Source organism: Melanotaenia boesemani, chromosome 7 (genome assembly GCF_017639745.1).
Source record: "Melanotaenia boesemani isolate fMelBoe1 chromosome 7, fMelBoe1.pri, whole genome shotgun sequence".
In the NCBI taxonomy this organism is placed as follows: domain Eukaryota; kingdom Metazoa; phylum Chordata; class Actinopteri; order Atheriniformes; family Melanotaeniidae; genus Melanotaenia; species Melanotaenia boesemani.
This window is the reverse complement of record NC_055688.1, coordinates 3,116,795-3,139,251: the sequence shown is the minus strand read 5'-3', so window position 1 is coordinate 3,139,251 and position 22,457 is coordinate 3,116,795. Positions and strand designations below refer to the sequence as shown.

The following is a 22,457-nucleotide window of genomic DNA, read 5'->3' as shown; positions in this document are numbered from 1 at the left end:
TGAGTAATTATTATCATTATTAAATAACTTTTTTTTTAGATTAGCCAATAAAACATTAAATCTGACTCAAATGCAACAGGTCAAATGTGACTCTCTCTCTTTCAACACTGTGGTTAGAATATTCTCCTCAATTCTATTTTAACATAAAATGGCTTGATGTTAACGTTTTTAAAGTCTGTTGCATTCAGATTTTTGGGTAGAGCATTTGAATCAGCTGCAGATTTGGACTAAATTAAAAATTGTGCACCTGTGCTTCAACATCCATTTATTATTGTAAATGTAGAAATCAGTGGAACTTGTATTTCCATAAAACAGCATTATTTTTAATTCACATAAATTTCTGTCCTTTGTGCTGTTATTATCTTATCATCTGCTGCTGGATGGTTAACTTCTGTGTTAAATCCTGAGGATTAATGGGGCACAGAGATGACTAGGTGTGTAGGTGTATAATTAATTTAGAAAAGTGAAAAAAAAAAAAAAAAAACGTGTGCTTGCACCACACCAAACTGTAACTGTCCGCTTCGCGGAGTAGTCCCACAACAAATTCACTTCGTGATGGTTAAATTGTATTTGTTCATGCCAAATTCCATCAACTTATACTTTATTTATACCTGTTATATGCATTTTAAATATTCATTTTCCTAATTAGACGGAGAAGTTAAGTGGGTTCGCTGCGGATGGATATGCTGTTTGAAAACCAGCTCTTTGGCGTAACTGTTTGGCGCCCAGACTGTAACTGTCTCCTGTCCTCGGCGGATTAATTGAGGTAAGACTAATGATTTGTCTGCACAAGTTAATTTTTCCAGTTTTATGTTTTTTAAACCGGTGCATAATGTTGTTTAAAAAATTCTTGGAAGAATAAACACACTTAGCATTGCGTTGTTATGTGGCAAAACACGTTTGACTTTGTTGGCCTGGGCAGGCCACGTGCACCTCCATGTAGACAGAATAGCAACGAAAAGCAGTCAGTTAAAAGCAAATGTAGCTGTTCCCTCATGTAGACTTTTTCTTAACATCGGATACAAAACATGTTAAATCAGAAAGCTTGGCCACATGGCTTGGCTGCTTGTCATTTTATCCCCGTACACCTGCGAACTGAGTAAAATTCATGAACATTCCTTGAAAATGGTGACAGACTACTTAGTGTGTTTACAATATGCAATTACTAGGGCAGGGCAGTTATTAACGCATGGTTTAATCAACGCTGTTATTTAATTTATCACGCGCATTTTATTTATTTAATTTATTTATTCATTCAAAGTTCTTGCTCACAGAGAAAAAATGTGCAGTCCAGGCCTCTTCCTCGTGTCGCCTCCTGCTGCAGGGGTGGGTTTGATGTAATCAGGAAAGAGTGGGGCACATAAGAAAGTAGGAAAATAACCTTTGTTGGTCAAAACCCATGGGCAGGAAATTCTTGCTATGGACCAGAACCTGCTACCAAACGAAAATGAGAAACATTTATACATATATATATATATATATATATATATATATATATATATATATATATATATATATATAAATTCGGTTTTATCCTAGTGGATAAAAGTTTTAGGCAAGACAGCAAAGGTGAGACGTTGTTTATGACAGTGTTTACAAACGTGCAGCAGCATAAATCGGGTCTTCTTCTGCCTCTGGTTCGGTGAATCTTGGTCAGAGCGAGATGAAACTTCCAGCTGTGGAATCTGTGAGATGTGAGCTTTCAGTAGAGGAGTCGTTTGTTCGTGTTTATGCCGTCGGTGGACACGGGGAGACATCATCTGTGTTTACATGTTGTTTCTGACTTTGTGTACCAGAGGGGTATTGCACGAAACCAGAATAAAGAAATCCAGGATAATTAAGCAAACCCAGCTTGACCTAGCTTGCGCTGCCTATCTTGGCTTAATTGGTTGCACATTTGCTGAGCCAGGATGAAAAGGTGCGGCTAGGTTAAGCCAGGTGAAGATAGTTGGGATAAGTGCGTGTGCGCGGCATACTGAAGCAGACCTCGCGATCGCTCTCACAATCACCGATGGGGAAATGGATAAAAGTTGCGCGTCCTACGTCACGGCCGCTGAACAGCAGCTCCTGACGGAGTTCTCTGACGAAGTTAAGGATATTATAAGGAAAAAAGGCAATACCAATGCCATAAGTAAAGAACGCGAGAGAGCCTGGCAGACAATAGCCGACCGGCTCAATGCGTAAGTAGTCAAAAACTGTACAATTAATAAACAGTGCTCCACTGGAACTGTCATAATTAGGCTACAATTAAAGGATTACTTTTCAAATCCACTAACTGTTGTATACTTTAAGAGTGACAAGCAGGTGCATGTTACTCAGGAAATGTAGAGTATGATTAGGTGCAAACAATCATCCACAATGTGTCATTTAATCTATTTTCCTCATGTAACGTTTTTATCTATTTTATCTTTCTGTCCTTCATAAAGGACAAACCTGTCTGGCCATAAAAGGACCTGGCAGCAAGAAAAAATTAAATATAAGAACATTTTGCAGGCTGGTAAGTGACTCCAAAGTAGATAACCGTGAACAAATGAGGTGAATAGATGAGGTGTCTGCAGCCATGTTCAATGTCTGTATGATTGTAGCAGTTAAAAAAAGGCCTATAAACTGGCACAGGGGGCGGCCCACCAAGCCAGGATGTGACTCCAGCAGAGGAACTGGCCTCCATTTAAATAAAGGGAGGCCAGTAATGGAGGGGATCCAGGGAGGGACAATAACTGACTCTGTCCTAGCCACAGAAACTGTCCGCTTCATACAAGGTACACAAAGTACTGCAATTCTACTGCACATGGAACACAATCAAATATAATATAGTGTCTGACTTTGGATAACCTTGCAGTGTCTGGAAACACAATTACACTTTTGGAGCCACCAGAAGATGATCCGGTTAGTACAGTGTCTCGAAATCACAGGCTTGGTATGTTCTGTGAAATCTTAATCCGAGTCCATTATGAAGAGGGAACAGGTGAAGGGGAGTTGGACCTATATATTCTACATTGCCCTCGTCACGGATTTCTTTGAATACACCTTTGTAACCTCATCCGCTGAGTTTTGTAATCTCAATTAATGCAATAAAACACATATTTATAAAACCTCTGACAGCAATTTGACGAGCAGTCTTCATTAGCATAGCAATATAACACTTGGCCTGAGTAATAATACTGCAACTCGAATCCATATAAAAAGGCTGTTGCGATTAAACAGATTTGGATTAAATGTACAGTGACTGTATATGTAATATTTTAATACTGGATGATTAAAATGACGCGCCATACTTAGGAAGACCATGGACATGCTGTAAAACACATTAATTCCTCACAGAATTGACGTTGGACATGCAGGTGACTCGCTAGGATTAATCTTCCGGCAGTTAGCCTGGTCTGGAGCAGGCTAACTGCAGCGGATAAATCACCACAGTAACTTGGCCGGGTTTAGTTTGAGCTGCTTTCATGCAACCGACTTAGGGCTAAATTCAGCCAGGATAACCAACATATCCCGGCTTAATCCCTTATCTTGGTTTCGTGCAATACCCCTCTGGTCTTTTAATTGTTTGCTGTCCTAATTGTTTGGTGGTTACAGAAATGGTTTTCCTGTGCTGGTAGCTGAGATTCTGGACTTTCTGTGGATACCACACATGTTTATAGTTACATCTACAGACCTGACGTTACACCTGTAAAATGGATGTTAACTCCCTTGACTGCTGCTAAGTCTGTTTATGTGTTTAGTGCAGGGGTCTGCAGCCTTTACCATCCTAAGAGCCATTTTTCCCTCAGCCAGTGGAATAAAACTTTAGAGACGCAGATGTTGCGAGACCTTTTGGAAAAAGACAACTTATATTTTTTGATAAATATCTACCATAGGAAATGTGTTTTCACTTCTGAAAAACCTAAATATTTCTATATTTAGGTTTTAAAATAAAGAAAAACATAAAAATTTAGCAAAAAGAAGCCAGACAGATTTTTTTTTCTATTCGATGTAGATATTTGTGGACAATTATGAAAAAAAAGCCCATAGTTTAAAACCTAATGATAAGAAAAAAAAAGAATATATATATATATATATATATATATAATTATTATAATTATATTACTGGTACTATTATTGTCATTGTGTTGAGTGTAATTATTCCATGAAAAAAGTTTGAAAACTGTGAAAGTACCTCCATTTGTAGTTCTGTCTTAAAACATTAATTAGTTCTTTAGCATTTCTGTTATTGCTATTAAGGATATATCTTAAAATTGAGGGTATACAATTGCCTGTCAAATTTACAGAACACAAGCATGGTTGTGTATAGTGCTCAAGAAATTAGTTTAGTGAATTAATTTTTTTTTTTTTATAGAGTTCTGTGATCCACATTAATTACAAGATTAATAATTTTATTTGATTGTATAATTTTAACCTTGATCTAGGATGCACAGTGTAAAAAATTAAATGGTTTGAAGTATGTGACTGTACATTCAGAAACCTTTAGAGACCAAGAGGTATTGAGTTGTATTTGAATTTTACTTTTCAATTCAACTCAGAATTTAATGCATTTATCAACCAAGTTGATTCAAATTTTGCTATGACCACCAAACTTAATCAATATAGTACAATATTACCATATGGATATGTGCTGTTGTATGCATGTAAAATGAAATGTGTTATTTCAGTCGATAAAACACATGCTTCTCGTTTATTTAAATTATTTATTTATTTTAATTATGGTTCTTCCATTTAATGCAATGATGCTTTGTATTGTATGTTTTTGTAGGTCTCTGAGCATCTGATGTTTTGTGGGCACCACCAGAGTATCAAGAGGTTCTGGCAATTCCAAAAAGGTAACTGAACACATATATTTTGATGACACTAAGGGGTTTTTTTTTTGTTACTCTTTTGTTGTGGTGTGTTGTCAGTGTAGTATTTAATATTCTTTAGGCCTATTTATGCTCAACGCAGAGGATGGACGGTCAGTTTATTCCATTTCCTGTGTCGGTTGCTGTTCAGAATAGCTGACATGTGACAAGCGAAAGAAACAAACCAGAGAATAACAAGAGGAACAGGAAGGGAAAAAAGCAGAAGAATGAAGACAAGGACAACAACTGTGGAAATTGCGTAAGCTGTTGAAGAAAGGCTATGCGAGTGTGTAGGGCATATGGAAACAACCAATTATGATGATGATTGGAAACACTGTTGAGCGGTTGGAAACAACTTTATAGTGATGCGTTACTGCCGCCAAACAGACGTCGGCTCGCTGGAGTGAACTCTGAACTCAGAACTCCTAACTACTGAATGAATTTTCTTAACAACCATGGCAAAGTAAAAGACGCATGGAAGTATGAGGATGGCAATGTATGACAACGTTCTATTTATAAACGTAAGGGAGCATAAATGTACTTTTTCTTTGTTCTTCCTTTTGAAATATAGCCAAGTAGAGTCTAAATTTCTTCTGAATAGACTCTAGATTTGTTTTGACAAACCCTCCTGTGACCTATGTCCTGGGATCATAGTGCCAGTCTTGCGCTTTTTGAATGAGTCGACAGATAGTCGGGTATATATGTGTAAGTGTCAAAATCTTTGTCTGTTACAGATCAGAAAACATGGATTACTATGGTTGTTCTCGAACCAAACGAAGACGCATTAAAGCCAAAGCTGCAGAGCACTTGCAGATGTTGGAAGACTTACACGCCAAAAACCAAGTATCTTCAAATCTGGAGTGTGTCACGGAATTGAACAGCCAGATTCCCAGTGAACAGTGGGATACTCAGACTCAGGCTTGTTGGAGTGAAAGTGGCCAGGAATCAGATTCTGGGATGTTCTTCAGTGATAGCAGTGAAGAATTAAATTTGGATGGTAGCGCTGAAAGAACTAATCCTTTTAATGATCTGAAAAGGAAATTGGCTTATTGGGCCCCAAATCACAATATTTCACAGAGTGCATTATCAGAACTTTTGCATATTTTAGTCCAGTCTGAGCTGGATTTACCCAGAGATCCAAGAACTCTTTTATCAACCTTAACAACCTGTGACGTCAACGATATTGGAGATGGTAGTTACTATCATTTTAGGGTTTCAAATGCAATTATTTCATTGCTGTCACATGAGTCAGATCCTTCAACAGACACTCTGACTCTCTGTGTTAATATTGATGGATTACCGCTCTTCAGAAGTTCTAAAATGGAGTTATGGCCTATTTTGGCCAAGATTGAAGAACTTCCAAGGTCTAATGTTATTATTATTGGTCTGTATGCAGGCCCAACAAAGCCTAATTCTGTTGAGGATTATTTGTATGATTTCATTAAGGACCTAAAGGTTGTAACAAATGAGGGGTTACATTACAATGGAAAGCATTACAATATTGCTCTGCCGGATGCCTTTATCTGTGACGCACCTGCCCGGGCCTTCTTGAAATGTACCAAGGGTCATTCTGGTTACAACTCCTGTGAACGCTGTACAGAGCATGGGATTCGCATGGACAATAAAGTGGTGTTTCCTGATTTGAAAGCACCAGTTAGAACAGATGAACAGTTTACAGATATGATAGATGAAGAACATCATCATGGTGTTTCACCCCTACAAGAGCTTGGTATAGGAATGGTGTCAAGCTTTGTACTCGATTGCATGCATTTAGTTTGCTTAGGAAATGTTAGAAAACTTGTAAGTCTGTGGATCAAAGGACCTTTAAGATGTCGGATTTCTGCAACCACCATGAGCATTATCTCTAACCATTTGAAATCAATCAGAAAACATCTTCCAAGTAATTTTTCTCGAAAGCCACGGTTCCTTATGGAATATGGTCAGTGGAAGGCCACTGAATTTAGACAATTTTTGTTGTATATGGGCCCTGCCGTTCTTCAAGGACGCTTACCTACACGACTGTATAACAACTTTATGCTACTGTCAGTAGCAATGAGAATTCTTCTCAGCCCGGCCTTGTGTTCTGAATACTGTGACTATGCAGACAAACTATTGAAATGTTATGTGACAAACTTTGTGAAAATATATGGATCAGAGCACGTTGTATATAACACCCACAATCTTATACATCTGGCTGATGATGAAAGAAAGTTTGGTGCCTTAGACAGTGTTTCATGTTTCCCTTTTGAAAATTATCTCGGCACATTAAAGCGGCTGGTAAGAAGGCCCCAAAATCCTCTTCAATAAGTTGTAAGGCGTTTAGGTGAAAAACCTATCCTGTTGGACAATGGCAAGGAAATGAATAAGCCTCAATAACCACATCTCCATGGTCCAACTCTCCAAACGTTCCCTGCTCGTGTACAATACAAGAAGTATAGACATGAAGGAAAAATTATTTCTTGCTCTCAAGGCAACAACTGCTTTGATGTTGAGGGCAGAGTTGCTGTTGTGAGGACTATTGTAGAGGTGTTGTCAGGATCTATGTACACTGTGTGTCAGTTTTATGAAAGAGGGGGATGCTTTTACAATTATCCTACTGATTCATCTTGTGTGGGGATCAGAACAGTGACACAACTCTCTGACCAGCTTCATGGTGCCTGTGACTGACTTAACCAAAAGACTCATACTGCTTCCTATGCAAGAGTGGTATGTGGCTTTTCCACAGTTACATGATGAGTGATTGACCTTATTAACCTTTGCAGCATGTCCCTCTTCAGCATTGTGGAGGCTTTAGTGGATATAATCCCATCATGTTGGTTTACTGATGAAGACAAGGCTGAGTGTTTTTGGCCATCAGGCCTAAGTCTTAATATCACTAAGGCAGTTAAGCAGCAAGTCCAGCCAGATGCTTCATGGAGGACATACCGTGTACGTGTTATTGGAAATGCAGGTAAAAAAAAAAAAAAAAAAAGGGCTATGGGGGGCATGAAGTTAAGTTGTATTAGATTTGGACTAACCTAACTCATTTTATTTATTTATTATTTTTCTGTCTTTTCAAGATACATATGGAGATGCTCGGCGTAAGCTTGCACTAGCAGAGGTTACATCTGATCTCCAAACAGACAATGATGTACCAAAGAAGCGACAAAGAAGGTAAAGAAATTGTGCTTAAACATATTATTGTCCTCAGTGAAATTTTATAATTGACCTTCACAGCCTGTCATGGCTGATATGTGTCACACATGACTGATAGGGGTGCAACAAAATGCTTGACTTACAGAACAATACAAAATACGATATGGGGCTCACAATACGAAATACTCGCGATATGAAACATTTTCTGATGAGCATAATGAATTTGATGAAAAGCAAATTGACAGCAAAAATGAGAAAGTGTAGGAGTTTTTCTCTGCAAATAAAGAATGGAAAGTAATGTCAATTTACTAAACTCACTGGTTATTTTTTCTTATCATTAACCATAAAAAAATGACATAAAACCTTAATCTGACATATTTTTATACATTTGGCTCAAAGTAAAATATATATATACATAAAAAAAAGAAAAAAACGTGTTCAGTCTAATATAAAACAAGCAAACATTTGGCCATCCTCTTATCTTCTCTTTAAAAGTTAAATGTTGTATTTTGAGGTAAATTATGGCTAGCGCAAAAATATAAACATCAAATTTAGTCAATAGTAGAAATGCACAAACATTACGACCGAAAATGGCCTCATATCAATAAAAACCCCTATACTCTGTGTAATGTCTTTTGCTTGCCAACTTGCAGCATGATGTGGCGCAGCAAATGATTTCTGCAGAGTAGTTTCATCTCTTGGTAGCTTTTCAGGCTTTGGAACTAGCTTTGCCCTATGATGACATTGTAAATGGTACATCATGCTAGTTGTGCTGGAGGTTGTGTAAGGCATAGTAAACCGGCATAGCTTGCAGCTTGTTTTTGTTCAATCCACAGTCTTCTTACCGTTGTTGTCTATCTTAGTTGGGAAGCCAAAATGAGTCCACACCACTGACTTGTGTGAAGCCAGAGCATCCACAATATCCTCGTTTTCCATTATCATATGAAGTGAGACAGTCGTTAATAGTAGTGTGAGAGGGTCAAACCTAATCTCAGGGTGCAAAGTGCAGCACTCTTTCGCATTATCATTTTTTTTATATATATATATATATATATATATATTCAATTTTGACTTTTCATGTGTTTTTACTTTGTCTTTTTTTTATTTTGTAAAGTTTAGTACCTCTAAATTTTGTTATACCCCAATATCTGATAATTTTACATTTTGAACAGTGCTCTGAAATCAGCCATAATCTTCATTTGAAAATTTTTCAGTTTCTCAAGTGGCCCAAACATCCTTTTAAATATTTTTTGTTATCTTGTTAATTGTTGTAAATATGTCACAACTGGACAGAATACTAATATTTATCTTAGTGCCAGGCAAGTTGTTGTATAGTTTCATTGTGAGCCATAGTAAACACCATACTGTATAGGCTCATATTTTATTGTGCTTCCTTTTATGTGTATGCCTGTAGTACTTGGACCAACAGACAATATTGACACATTTAGGGTTCATGTTTACAAGCTTACTTACTTAAGGCAAAATAAGACCACTTCTTTAGTAATGCGTAATTGATAATGAATGCTAATATTGTCCCAGTATTTGCCCATATATTGCTAAGTAACTTGTAAATAACCTAAGTATTCAAGTTTTAAATATTTTCTAAAGTATCTTTTTTCTGAATGTAGGCCATCCAAAAGAACTCAGGTTCTGTCAAGTGAGGAGGAAGCTGAGTCATGTGATGAAGACGAAGTGCCACCCTCTCCTCCTCTTGAATTTGACAGATATTCAGCAGTAAGGTATAAGCCTAACATCACCTTGAGAGTGAGTGGCCCCAGTGTGACCTCTGGTGTTTGAAGCCCCAGTGTGACCTTGAGTGTTCGAAGCCCAAGCGCAACCCCAAGTGTTAAAAGCCTTAGTGCTTCCTCAAGCCTGAGCAGCTACAGTGACTTTGAAGGAGCCATGTTTGCAAAATTGGTAACACTCCTGGAGGAAGTGAAGGACACTCAAAGCGTACATGGCAAAATGTTAAATACACTGCTGAAGCAGAAGGTGGCTGTGCCAGTGTTAAAACCACCTGAAGGAGCAGTATTTCCGCTGACCACAATCCAAGACGTGCAGGCCATGAACGAGAAGCTCAGCAACTGAGTTCATGACTGGAGTTGTAAGTTCAAACTCTAATTTACATTTTATTTGTATTTGGCACTGAAATATGATCTGTTAACTAATTACTCTTCTTCTTTTCTGTGCCTTTTACTCCATTCACTCAGACTTCTATGGTGGGAGAAATAGATGGTACTTCACTGGATGATGCCACCAGAAGAATGATGGCATTCCTCATGTCCAATGAATTGGCACTTCAGTTCAACCTTTTTGGACGCCATGGCAAGAACAAGTTCTGAGAGCTGCATCTTTTTGATGTTGTTTACGGTAAATTTCAGTCAATGTTATCTAATTTCATCTTTGTAGCTTAAAATGTTGAATTTTGGCAAAATTTCTGATCTACATGACCTTGCCTAATTGGTAGAAAAACTTAAAGCAGAGGCAACTGTTTGCATTTATGTGATTTTCCATATTGCCTTAATGGTGGCACATGAACTTTTTTATTCTGTTACATCATTATGCGTTTTTTTTTTAGCTTTGTGTAATTAGACAAGTAATAATATATGTAGGACCGAAAATGCCTAAATTGAATTAAATTAAATACAAAAATATAAAAGTTTCTCAATAAACAAAAAATTATACAAAAAAATCAAGACACTTCTAAAATATGACACAAATTTATATTTCTTTGGTAATTTTGTACTGTTTTAACTTTGTTAATTATCCTATTTATTTACTTTTCCATGTCATTTTCAGTTACATTTATTTATTTGTTTGGTTAATTTAATTTTTTTTTCCTCCTTTATTTTATGCATGTGTTTATTTCTGTATATTTTACCTTTTACATTTATTTGTCTCCAAAATATTTTATTTTGTGTTGTTTTCATGTCACATTTTATTTATTTATTGAAACTTTTTTTGTTACATTGATGACATTGATCAAAATGTTTTGATGTTTAATACTAAATTTTTATTTGAAATAATTAGGAGTGTAATGTTTTATCAAATGCATGGTTTGGTTTTACACCTCTATTTCTCATAGGAGAAATAAACCATGACCTGTCTTGGAATGTAAAAATTAGGCTAGAGTTGTTAAGCTGGCTCTTATCATTTATTTTTAGGAGCGCTCAAGAGGAATGCATTGACTCAAGGAATTACACAAAAGGATGCAGAAAAGGCCCTCTCCAAGTGGTTCATCGGAGCCCGAGACAGAGGTGGAAACAGAACAGTAAGAGCTCAGAGAGCTTCAGAAAAAAGGTGGAGGGGGGTTGCTCAGCCAAGAGAAATAGTCCCAATAGATAGAAATGTCCAGGTTATGTTATGGTGGACTGATTTTGGACTTGTTTGACTTTGGAGATCAAAGGTTAAGGTGACTGTCACCTCATGTTTTCTGCACCATTCCTTTCTCTTTTATTTATTTATTAATTTTTGCAGATCAAATGTTTTGTTTAGAACACGTTTTATTAAACGTTCATTGAAATACAACTTTATATTGTGCTTCTTTTTAATAAATTGTAGCCTTTTTTTGTATTTACTGTACCTGAAGGGGACCTATGCAAGATTTTTTATCTTTATGTAAATTATTTATGTATTTAACAGCTTGGGAGTAATTGTGATAGTTAAGTGACTTGTTTTGAGAAGATATGTTTCTGCTTTCCATCTAGCATCTCTAGCCTGAAAACCAATCTTGTAGGATCAGTACCAATAAATTGTCCATTTGGGCCTCAAATCATATCATACAAATTCATTTTAATTGAGTCTAAACTGGTGAAATCACTCAAGCACACATGGAAACCTAGGCCCCACCTGAGCTCACTTAAGACCACAAAAGGGGGCTTACTTTGGTCTCCCTCTTGGGTCCCACCTAAAGCCCATCCAAATTAATCTTAGTCACGCAGGTGAGGCCTAATGTGTCTCAGTTGGGCCACACCCACTCATATTGGAAAAAAATAGGTGGGGCCACTATGGAAACTGCGGACAAACCCACTTAAAACCCATAATGTGGCCCATGTGGATCCCACTTAAAGCCCAGTCAGTTCCCTCTTGAGGTTACACAAGTGGGGCCTAAATGGGTCTTAGATAAACTGCCCTGTTGGGCCCCATTCAAGGTCTAGTCTGATCCCTCTTCATGCCCATGTGGGCAAAGATATGGGGCCTAAATGGGTCCTGTGCAACTCGTTAAGTTGGGCCCCAGCTGAAACCCAGGCAGAACCCACTTGAAAACCAAATGGGCAAACACTGGTGAGGCTACCGTGGAAACTGCGGACAAACCCACCTAGGACCCTTTTGTGCAGCCCAAATTTAACCCTTATGGGCCCCACATAGACATGCTGGCTGGGCAGTTTGGCTTCAGGAGGCAGATACTCTCTCTACCTTTAAAACTACAAACTGCAGTAACACTTTATAATAAGTACACACCATGAAGCATTTGTTAAGCATGAATACTGAATTCATCATTTACAAAGCATATTTCTGACAGGAATATTCATTAGTGTGTGGTTTATAAGCACAGTTGTAGATGTTTACTCATCATTGATAAGCACATTAATTATGAGTTGGCAATTCCTGAATTCATCATTTAAAAAGCTTGTTTATGGCTTTTACACTCATTAATAAATACTTTATAGATAAATTTATGAATTTTTACTCTTCATTAATAAGCTCATTTACAGGGTGTTTAATGATTGTATTTTCAGGCTGTAAATTATGAATTCAACATTTAAAAATGTAATATTGCATCACTTACAAACCAGTTCTGAGTTTTTTTATTTTTTTTATGCTTGCACTTAGTGTTTACACTTGTACTAATGGTTAGTAAATACTTTATACAAACTCACAAATTTCTTTTCCAATTGATGTCTTATGAGGAGTTATTAATACAGGAATTCATTATTGCAGGTAGTTACGAAACACTTACTACTCATTAATAAAGTATATAGTGTGAGGACAAACTTTATAAAAACAGATAAAATAACTCAACAATAAAATAATAACACAGACGTTGCACTATTACAGAAACACCTTCCACAAAGTCAAAATGAACTGTCTTTTTAACTTTTCTGACTTTTCTTTGGGAAGCAGCTTTCCAGAAACCTTATAGGATTCATCTGTGTCCACTATTCCTGGATCCTCCTGTATAGAAATGGCACACTCTCAAAATTTAGTTTTATTGTGTTTCTTATGTGCAGCAAAAAACAGGTCTGCAATTGGAGGCGTGACAACAATCGTGTTCAGGTCCACCCCAACATGCTTAAAAGGGGGCGGCAGTGGCTCAGGCGGTAGAGCAGGTCGTCCAATGATCGGAAGGTCGGCGGTTCGATTCCCGCTCCCGCAGTCATCTGTCGTTGTGTCCTTGGGCAAGACACTTAACCCTCCTTGCCTCCAGTGTTGGCATCGCTGGTGTATGAATGTGTGGATGAATGTTCGGTGATGGTCGGAGAGGCCGTAGGCGCAGACTGGCAGCCACGTTTCCTTCAGCTTGCCCCAGGGCAGCTGTGGCTACGCACGTAGCTTACCATCACCAGGTATGAGTGAGGAGTGGATGAATAATGGATTCACACAATGTAAAGCGCTTTGGGTGCCTTGAAAAGCGCTATATATATAAATCTAATCCATTATTATTATTATTATTAAAAGCAGCCAAAATGGTCAATCCTCGACTGGACAGCTTGAGATTTTTTTTTATACCAGGACACCACCTGAGGACCAAGAATGCCTGTTATTTACATTAAAAATGGCTGCATTGTCAAACACATATACACACACACTAACACGTGCTTTATATTCAATGTAGGTTTGTGAGTCACACACTCACAACCAGTTTCCATCTACACTATAACCATTTTATCAGAGTAATTAGATGGTTCACCAGGCTAATCCCAGTTACGTAACGCCAACAACAATCACACACACTACGTCACAACATGCAAAGGACCAAACCAAAAGCCCTGTGAATAGTATTATGAATTATTGTAATTATTAAAAATCACCATCAGATAAATACTTTCTAAAGATTTCTAAGTATAAATGCTTTTAACGACCATATTTATATGAACAAATGCATTGTCTTAAAATTTACTGGACTAATGGCCTTGTACCATGCATTTTCTCCTGTTAGGGAGTTTCAATATTTGCCAGTTAGCCAGGCTTTGATGGTTATTTTCATGCTACGTTAGAGTGGCTAAGCCTTCAGCTAATAGCACGCTAGCCATCATCCAAACTGTGTTAGCAAAGAAACATACTCACCACATGTGCCACTGACTACAACACATCAATCTCCATGCCGGCATTCTTTTTGCCATCTCCGCCTAACTCTTGAAACTTGTTTGTACTTCTCCATAATTTCCATAAGCTCCTCGTTGTACGTTGCCGCCTCCCGCTCGTAAACCGATTACGGAAGCGGATGTTCGTGTGTCCCACCTTGATGACGTTTTGAAACTGTGGCAGCTCAAGCGGGAGTATAATGGGTGTGTCCTAATTCAGGGTCTGCACACTTCGAAGTGCGGATTCGTCGGCCACATATGTCATCGCGGTGCGTGAAGTACTGTCCCAATTCACAGAATTTGAAGGACCCTCCGAATCCACCCTTCAAATCCGCACTTCGTTTAGCCTCAAACCAAGCAAGGCTGCTGGTGATGCATCCTTCGCAGTCTCTTTTCTCCCAGAATTCATTACGCACAAGACGGCGGCAAAACAGCAACCTCTGAAGAGTTGTTTTAAGTTTAAATAAAGTTTTTTTTTAAAAAAAGTACGCTTTTTTAACTGCACATTAGTATATACGTTACAAAACCAAGTATGTTTAAAGCATGTTTGTTAAATGGTGACATTAAAATTTGGTAATATTTGATATTGAAGGACTTTTAAGGGTTTAATGAAGTGTGTACCGGTTGGAAAACAACAGAGCCTCAAATCTTTTTATTTATTTATTATTTTTTTTAACTGTCGGTGTTGCCGCTCCGTGTTCAGCGTCCACTGAAGCGTCCTATGAGTAATTTCAGAGGTTTAAGGGATTCAATGTCCTGTGTTGTTGAGGTGGGAAATTCTTGTTGACTAGGTAGGCTGTCCCATTTCACGAAAGTTAAGCACACTTTGAAGTGTGCAGACCCTGAATTTGGACACCTTTTGTATGCAATGATAGGCAGATTCCTCCGATTGAAGAATTTTTTAATGAGGAAAACTCGAAAAAGATGTCTTGAAGCTGATAAAATGGCTTCAGAAGAGGAAACTACCAAAATGAAAAGTTGTTTGAGCAAAATGCCATCAGGGAACCGAAAAACAGTACATATATATATGCTTGGTAAGAAAAGGTGAATTTAATAAAATTTGCAATTATGTGTTGATTTGTGTGCAAGTTTAGGTTGGATTACTTTGAGATGAAATCAGAATACACAATACACATTAAATGTAATTAATGTACATGAAAAGCTAATCTTAAAATTTTCTGGATTAAATATTATATTATATTTTGTTATATTATATTATGATTTACCTACAGCTGTACTGTAGGCTACCGTTTTGTCATTTTAAAATTGCATTTGCAATGCCAGATTGCTTTCTAACCACCTTTCTGTGATTGAGTGGAATGAATGGCTTGCAAGAAACACTGTGATGATGCATTTAAAAGACTGATTCATGGCAAAAAGTATAAGTAGTCAGTTACTGTAGCCATCGTTATAAAGTTTGTCTGTCCATAGGAAATTGTTTAGACAAAATCCAAATAGTCAATGTGCATTGTTTTAGTAGTGCTATGAACGTACATTTTCTTAGTTAATTTTTTTATTATGTGTTGAGTTATTTTATTTGTTTTATAATTTTAAAACATGAGTTTCGAATTATGACAATGACATCTTTTCACTTTTTGATTAAAAAATTTTTTACTATTAATTAATTAATTTACTTTATAGTTTTTTTTGTATTTAGTACTTGAAACGTCTGATCTGTTGTTGGTGTTGGCAAGTTTTTTACTGAGCTGTGTTCTTCGTTGTGAGAAATTGCAATAAATATTAACGCAGTTTGATATTCCCAAGTGCTGCATTTTTTCTTTGTTAGAATAACTGACACTTCTGAATTTTTAAGCATTGCCAACCATTAAATCTGTTTTGTAAATGCTTTTTAAGGCATAGACAGTGCACACTCTAGATGAGTTCACACTATATACTTCATTAATGAGTAGTAAGTGTTTCGTATGGAGGAGGTAAAGTGACACAATGAATTAATGAAATATATCATTCAATAATTACTTAAATGTGTCATTAAATATTTAAAATGATAATTAAATACATAAATGCGTTAAATTTATCATTAATTAATTAAAAGTGACAATGAATTAATTAAATACATAATTAAATAATTATTTAAATGTTTAAATATTTAAATTTAAATACTCTATTAAAGAAACCCATAGAACAAACTTTTATTAACGCAGAATATCGGGCAGTATTTGACATGAAGGAGCTGCTGATAGAAGCAGCGGATGTGATCGTGGAAGCTCTAAACAGAACTTCTACCTGATGCTCCAGAACTGCCCTCGGGTCAAACACCAAACGTCCCGTTCCCTGTATGTTCTGCTTGTTGTATCATGGTACCAGAGAAGTGGTGCAGTACTTCTTCTAAACTTTCAGTCACTCTGTGGTCAATATTTTGGTTGAAAAGGGACGAAATAAGTCCAACAAATTCTCTGCTTTCCTCGCTACATGCTCTCGGTTAGCCCCGCCCACTGAGTTTGATGGGCTACGCTGACAGATAAAATAAATTCATGATGCACTGCAACACAGACCATGAAATAATTAATGAAATTGTGAAATAATTAATTAAATGATTAAATAATTAATTAAATAGTGAAATAATTAATTAGTGAAATAATTATATATGTTTTTACATATATTCATTTATATTGTAATGAATTAATGAAACATTTAATAAAACATTAATGTATTTAATCATGCCCAATTAACCTGCGTAGGTCCCTTATGGGGCTCATACAGCAGGCCCACATGGGCTTTGTATATGGGACCCATGTTACTGAAACCACATAGGACCTACAACATTTGCCCAGTTCAAGCCCATGCCCACTCAGTACCCACATAGCCCATATTTAACCTCAGTGGGCCCCATATGGACATGTTGGCTGGGTGGGAGCTGGTTAGAAGGATCTAACAACTGAAGGTTCTACCTCCCATTCTGCTTGTAGAAACTCTAGAACCACCAGTAAACCTGCAGTCTTAGGCTGAAGTGCTCTGACGGGAAAATCTGGAACTCTGAGCTCTTTAAGACCCTATGGATCTTGGTCACTAATAACTTTAAATGTGAGAAGAATTTTAAATTCTATTGTGGATTTAACAGGGAGCCGATGAAGAGACGATAAAACTGGAGAAATATATCCTCAGATGCAAATTCTCATTTTGCAGCATTTTGGAACGGATGGAAACTTCTCAGAATATTTCTGGGATAGAAGAATAATCAGAAATTAGTCTTCCAGTCCATGGATGCTCCTCATTCTGGAAACAGTCTGTCGATGGAAGAAGGTGGTCCTAGAAACCTGTTTCATATGTGAGTCAGAGGACAGATCCTGGTCTAGAATAACTGCACGGTCCCTCGCTGTAGTACTGCAAGCCAAGGTAAAACCATGTAGAGTCATTCCATAGCTAGACAGTCTTCCTGAACCTCAGTCTGCCTGAATTCAGAAGGAGAAAATTCAGCATATAGCAGTATGTTCCATCAAGAATTTATTCTCAGGTTGGTGGGAGGACCATTACTTGACAATCTTAAAGGTCTATGTTTTGTCTATATCTGTATTTCACCGACGCTGAAGACAGCCAAGTCATTCATAACTCAAAGCTAACAATAACTATTTCACAATCAATTCTTCTTTATACTGGAGTCAGTCGTAACAGTTTGTTCACAGCTTTTGGTTTTAGTTCATCAGGAAAGGGGATCACAAGAGAGACTGTTCTTCCTCCAGAAGCACCATCGGGCCCACCTCCTGCAACCCCTGCTGGTACGTCCACCATCGAGGGTCTCCTGACCCACTGCTGTTCAGTGTGTTTTAGCAGCTGCACAGTAGAGGATAGAAAGACCTTCAGCAGGTCGTCAGAGGTGCAGAAAGAGTGGTTGCAACCACATGGCCTGTTATCAAAGACCCGCCACACCCTGGACTTGTGGGGGGTCAACGCTGTCAAACGTTACAGAGCAGAACCAGAAGAATCCAGAACAGCTGGCTTTGTTGCAGTTTGACTTTAGAAAACATTTAATAAATAAAGAGAAGACTCAATAGAAAACTTTAGTTTCCTTAGCTAGGTAATTCTTTTTTATGATTTCTTTGTATGAGCAGTTATTATAAACTAGAATAATGTGGATCTGTTTTGATTGGATGATAATAAATTGGCTTGAAGTGATAGTCTGTAAAGTACTTTGAGATGACTTTGTTGTGGATTGATACGCTACAAATGAAGCTGAATTGAATTTAATTGAATATTGTGTAGATAAAACTCTGCTGCTATTACTAAACAACTTCTCTTTGTCCTGCAACGATTGCACAGCACAGATAGAGGATGGATGACTGAAGAAAAACATGACATAAAACAAAGAGAGAAAACATTACATGATGTGGTGGATTTTGAAATGGCCTCATGTCACCTCTGTTTATTCTATTTCACATCTCATTATTTAGTGAGAGCTGTTATAGACGTGGCTGTTTGTCAGCGGCTGTGGTCAGAATAACAATGATGGTGGGCCTGAGTCTCTGCTTCATTTACAGAGAGAAAAGAGACCCAGGAGCATGACATTAAATCAAGAACTTCCCTTCTTGGTGAACCTGATAATTAGGTCTCGCTTGGTGGGCCTTAGCTAACCCTATAGTTTTGTATGATGTACTGGGCTCTTCCATCCATTTTATCTCTTTATATTCTCATCATTTTCCATGTATAAATATATTAAATGATCAATGCCATAAAAATGTACCTCAATAACCATTGTCATGGTTTTTTCCAGTATCCAAACTGGCAACCTTAAGCTGAACCATTAGTGGTTGCAGCCACTGACACTCTCAGCTGAAGGTCACCCGTTTGGTTACTGGTAAAACTACACCACATGGATGTCCCACATTCACTCTCCTGCTAACTGCTGACATCCTTATTTCTCATTAAACTGCCAAGATATGATTTCTGATTGCCACATGAATTCTTGTTAGGGTGAACAAGACTTAAATAAAAATTGTGTTTGTCGACCCCTTTCAGAAGTTTGCCCAGTCAGGAGATACCTTTAGCCAAATCCCTTCAGTTTAAGAATGCCTTCCTATCTTCAACAAGCTCTTCTTTATTCTGAATAACTGTCACCCCCTTGGAGTTATGATTGTTGCAAAAGCTAATTTGGAGGGACCTGAGATTAAGAATTAATGGACTGGAAATGATCGCCCCTTGTCTAAATTATGCAAATGATTGTTTTGTCAGATGACAGAATGCTAATAAAGTCAGAGCAGCAGCTGGGATGCCAGGTAGCTTACGTAACTCACTGTTTGATTAGCTGAAATTCTCTGAATTGGCTGGCCAAGGCTCATATCTCAGTCTGTGGCTCTTTGCTGCCATTCCCCACTCTGACCCTCAAATCTACTTTCAGATAAAGGTCAGTAGGACCGAAATGCACCTTGGAACAAAAACAGTAGAGCAACCATCTCCAAATGCTCTGAAAGTGATGATGAGTGTTCACATATATATATATATATATATATATATATATATATATATAGACTATTATCCATCCATCATGGACAATGATCAGCACCCTGATTATTGTCCATGATGGATAATAGTCTACAGATGTGAAAACGCGAAAGCTCCTGACCATGCACGGGGGTTCCACCCCAAATCCAGCACCCTGAGACTGTACACTAAGCGCAATGAAGGAGGCAGAGGACTAGTGAGTGTCAGAACCACTATCCAGGATGAAACATCCAACATCCTTGAATACATCAGGAAGATGGCCTCAACGGACAAAGTGCTCGGTGAACGTCTCAGGCAGTGGAAAACAGATCAAGTGGTGATGGAGGAACCATCATCAAGCCCCTCCATGGGATGTACCACCGACAGATAGCTGTAGAGACTGATATCGAGAGATTCTACCATGGCTAGAAAGGGCTGGACTGAAAGACAGCACAGAGGCACTGATCATAGCTGCACAGGAGCAGGCCTTGAGCACCAGAGCAATAGAGGCCCAGATCTACCATACAAGACAAGACCCCAGGAGGGTCCTGAGACAATCCAGCACATAACTGCAGGGTGTAAGATGCTGGCAGGGAAAGCTTACAAGGAGCGTCACAACCAAGTGGCTGGTATAGTGTACAGGAACATCTGTGCGGAGTACAGACTGGAAGCCCCGAGGTCAAGGTGAGAAACACCTCTGAAGGTGGTAGAGAAAAACCGAGCTAAGATCCTGTGGGACTTCCAGATCCAGACCGACAAAATGGTAATGGCAAACCAGCCGGACATTGTGGTGATGGACAAACAGCAGAGGAAAGCTGTTGTGGTTGACAACTCGCAATTGCAACATCAGGAAAAAGGAACATGAGAAACTGGAGAAATACCAAGGCCTGAAGAAGAACTTGAGAAGGCCTGGAAAGTGAAGGCAACAGTGGTGCCCGTGGTCATCGGAGCACTCGGGGCAGTAACCCCCAAACTGGAAGAGTGGCTACAACAGATCCCAGGACAAACCTCAGACATCTTGGTCCAGAAGACTGCAGTCCTAGGAACAGCCAAGATACTGCGCAGAACCCTCAAGCTCCCAGGCCTCTGGTAGAGGACCTGAGCTTGGATGGATGAGAGGGTGAGGGGACAATTTATATCTATATATATATATATATATATATATGGTGCTGATCATTTTCCATGATGGATAATAGTCCATACAGCATTCTCCTCATCACCCCAATCTCAAAAGACTGAGACCAAGTTCAGAGCCAGCCTTCTTGATGATTTTGTCAGGTCTATTAGTGTCTCTGGCTCTGATGCTGCTGCCCCAACACACGGCAGCGAAGAAAATAGCACTGGCAACAACAGACTGCTAAAAGATCCCCAACATCCTGCTGCCCATGCATAAGGATCTCAGCTTCCTCAGGAAATAGAGTCTGCTCATCCCCTTCTTGTATACAGCCTCCGTGTTAGATTTCCAGTCCAGTCTGTTGTCAGTCACCACTCCCAGGTATCTGTAGTCCTCCACCACCTCTCCGCTGATCTGTATTGGCTGTGAAGGCATCTTCCTCCTCCTGAAGTCGATCACCATCTCTCTGGTCTTGTTTACATTCAGCCTCAGGTGATTTTGTTCAGACCACTCCATAAAGTCATCTACCAGTGTCCTGTACTCACCCTCCTCTCCTTCTCTTATACACCCAACAGCTGAGCCATCAACAACTTCTGCAGATGACATGACTCAGAGTTGTACTGAAAGTCAGTGGTGTACAAGTTGAAAAAGGAAGGGAGAAAGTACAGTTCCCTGCAGAGCTACTGTATCACTAACCACCACATCAGACAGGACACTGCCCAGATGTTGTCAACACCCATCCCATCATCACCATCCCATCCAACAGCTTCTCTCCCAGTAGCAGCAGTTGGATGATGTTGAAAGCACTGGAGAAGGCACAGAATCACCTGTAATAACCATGAATGCATTCGGGTGGTCAGTTTGTCAGCTGAGACCTCACATTCCCCATTATAATCACCGGGACCGTCTTCTTTTCTCCCTCCGTTTGGCTCCAGACCTGCACCCCCGACGTCTCCTCCTTAACTTCAGCAGAACCACAGGTCTGTCTCTGGGTAAAAACAAAAAAAAACAATGCTAAATATCTGCCATGACTTTCTTAACATATGCTGAGATGGATTTGTATTATACCAGCGTTGCTAGTGGTTGCCACAGCAACATTTTTTTTACCTTTCCATATTTCTGATCACTTTGTTTTTTCTATTCATGCAGATGGAATCATGAGTCAGCAGAAGGCTTTATAAGGATGCACACATCTGAGCATCTGCAGCACCACAAAGAAATGGAGGATATACAGCCATCATTCAGGACTAACAGCTGCAAATATAATCACTGTGTTTTTCCTCCCAATTATAATTGTCTGAACGGGTTATGAGAAAATACCAAGTTTAGCTTTAATTTTTAATTTTTTTGTTGACCTACAGTCACAAAAAATATGGAATGTGTAATTTTTTCTTTTACAACCAATGTGGACCACCACTTTACCACCAGTGTTGACTTCTTCTGCTGTTTAAGTACAAAAATTAAGATTGAAATTGAGTGTTGATTGAATTGTGATTTTTCTTAGCTGTTGTCAGTCTGTGTGGAAGTGGAGTGCTGTGTGCTTTCAGAGGGGCGAACACCAGCCTTCCTGGATCTATTTTGGTCAGCAGCAGGTTCGAAACAGGAATGAGACTGTTGTATGTGTTTACAGTTATG

General features: G+C 38.5%; 1 protein-coding gene and 1 long non-coding RNA gene across 2 annotated transcripts; both read left to right on the top strand.

Annotated features, from left to right (window-relative positions):
- Positions 1 to 476: 476 nt before the first annotated feature.
- LOC121642554 lies at positions 477 to 7,616 on the top strand. The gene is made up of 3 exons (XM_041989307.1): positions 477 to 766; positions 4,754 to 4,820; positions 5,570 to 7,616. The coding sequence occupies exon 3, from the start codon at positions 5,580 to 5,582 to the stop codon at positions 7,140 to 7,142; it is 1,563 nt and encodes a 520-aa protein (XP_041845241.1). The 5' UTR covers positions 477 to 766; positions 4,754 to 4,820; positions 5,570 to 5,579; the 3' UTR covers positions 7,143 to 7,616.
- Positions 7,617 to 7,624: 8 nt separating this feature from the next.
- On the top strand, positions 7,625 to 11,498 carry LOC121642555. Its single transcript, XR_006010913.1, has 5 exons — positions 7,625 to 7,785; positions 7,895 to 7,988; positions 9,599 to 10,074; positions 10,181 to 10,340; positions 11,135 to 11,498. It is a non-coding gene; the product is annotated as an uncharacterized LOC121642555 (long non-coding RNA).
- Positions 11,499 to 22,457: the final 10,959 nt, after the last annotated feature.

Coding starts and splice junctions, on each gene's coding strand:
- LOC121642554 (XM_041989307.1), top strand. CDS start 5,580: ATGGATTACTATGGTTGTTCTCGAACCAAACGAAGACGCATTAAAGCC.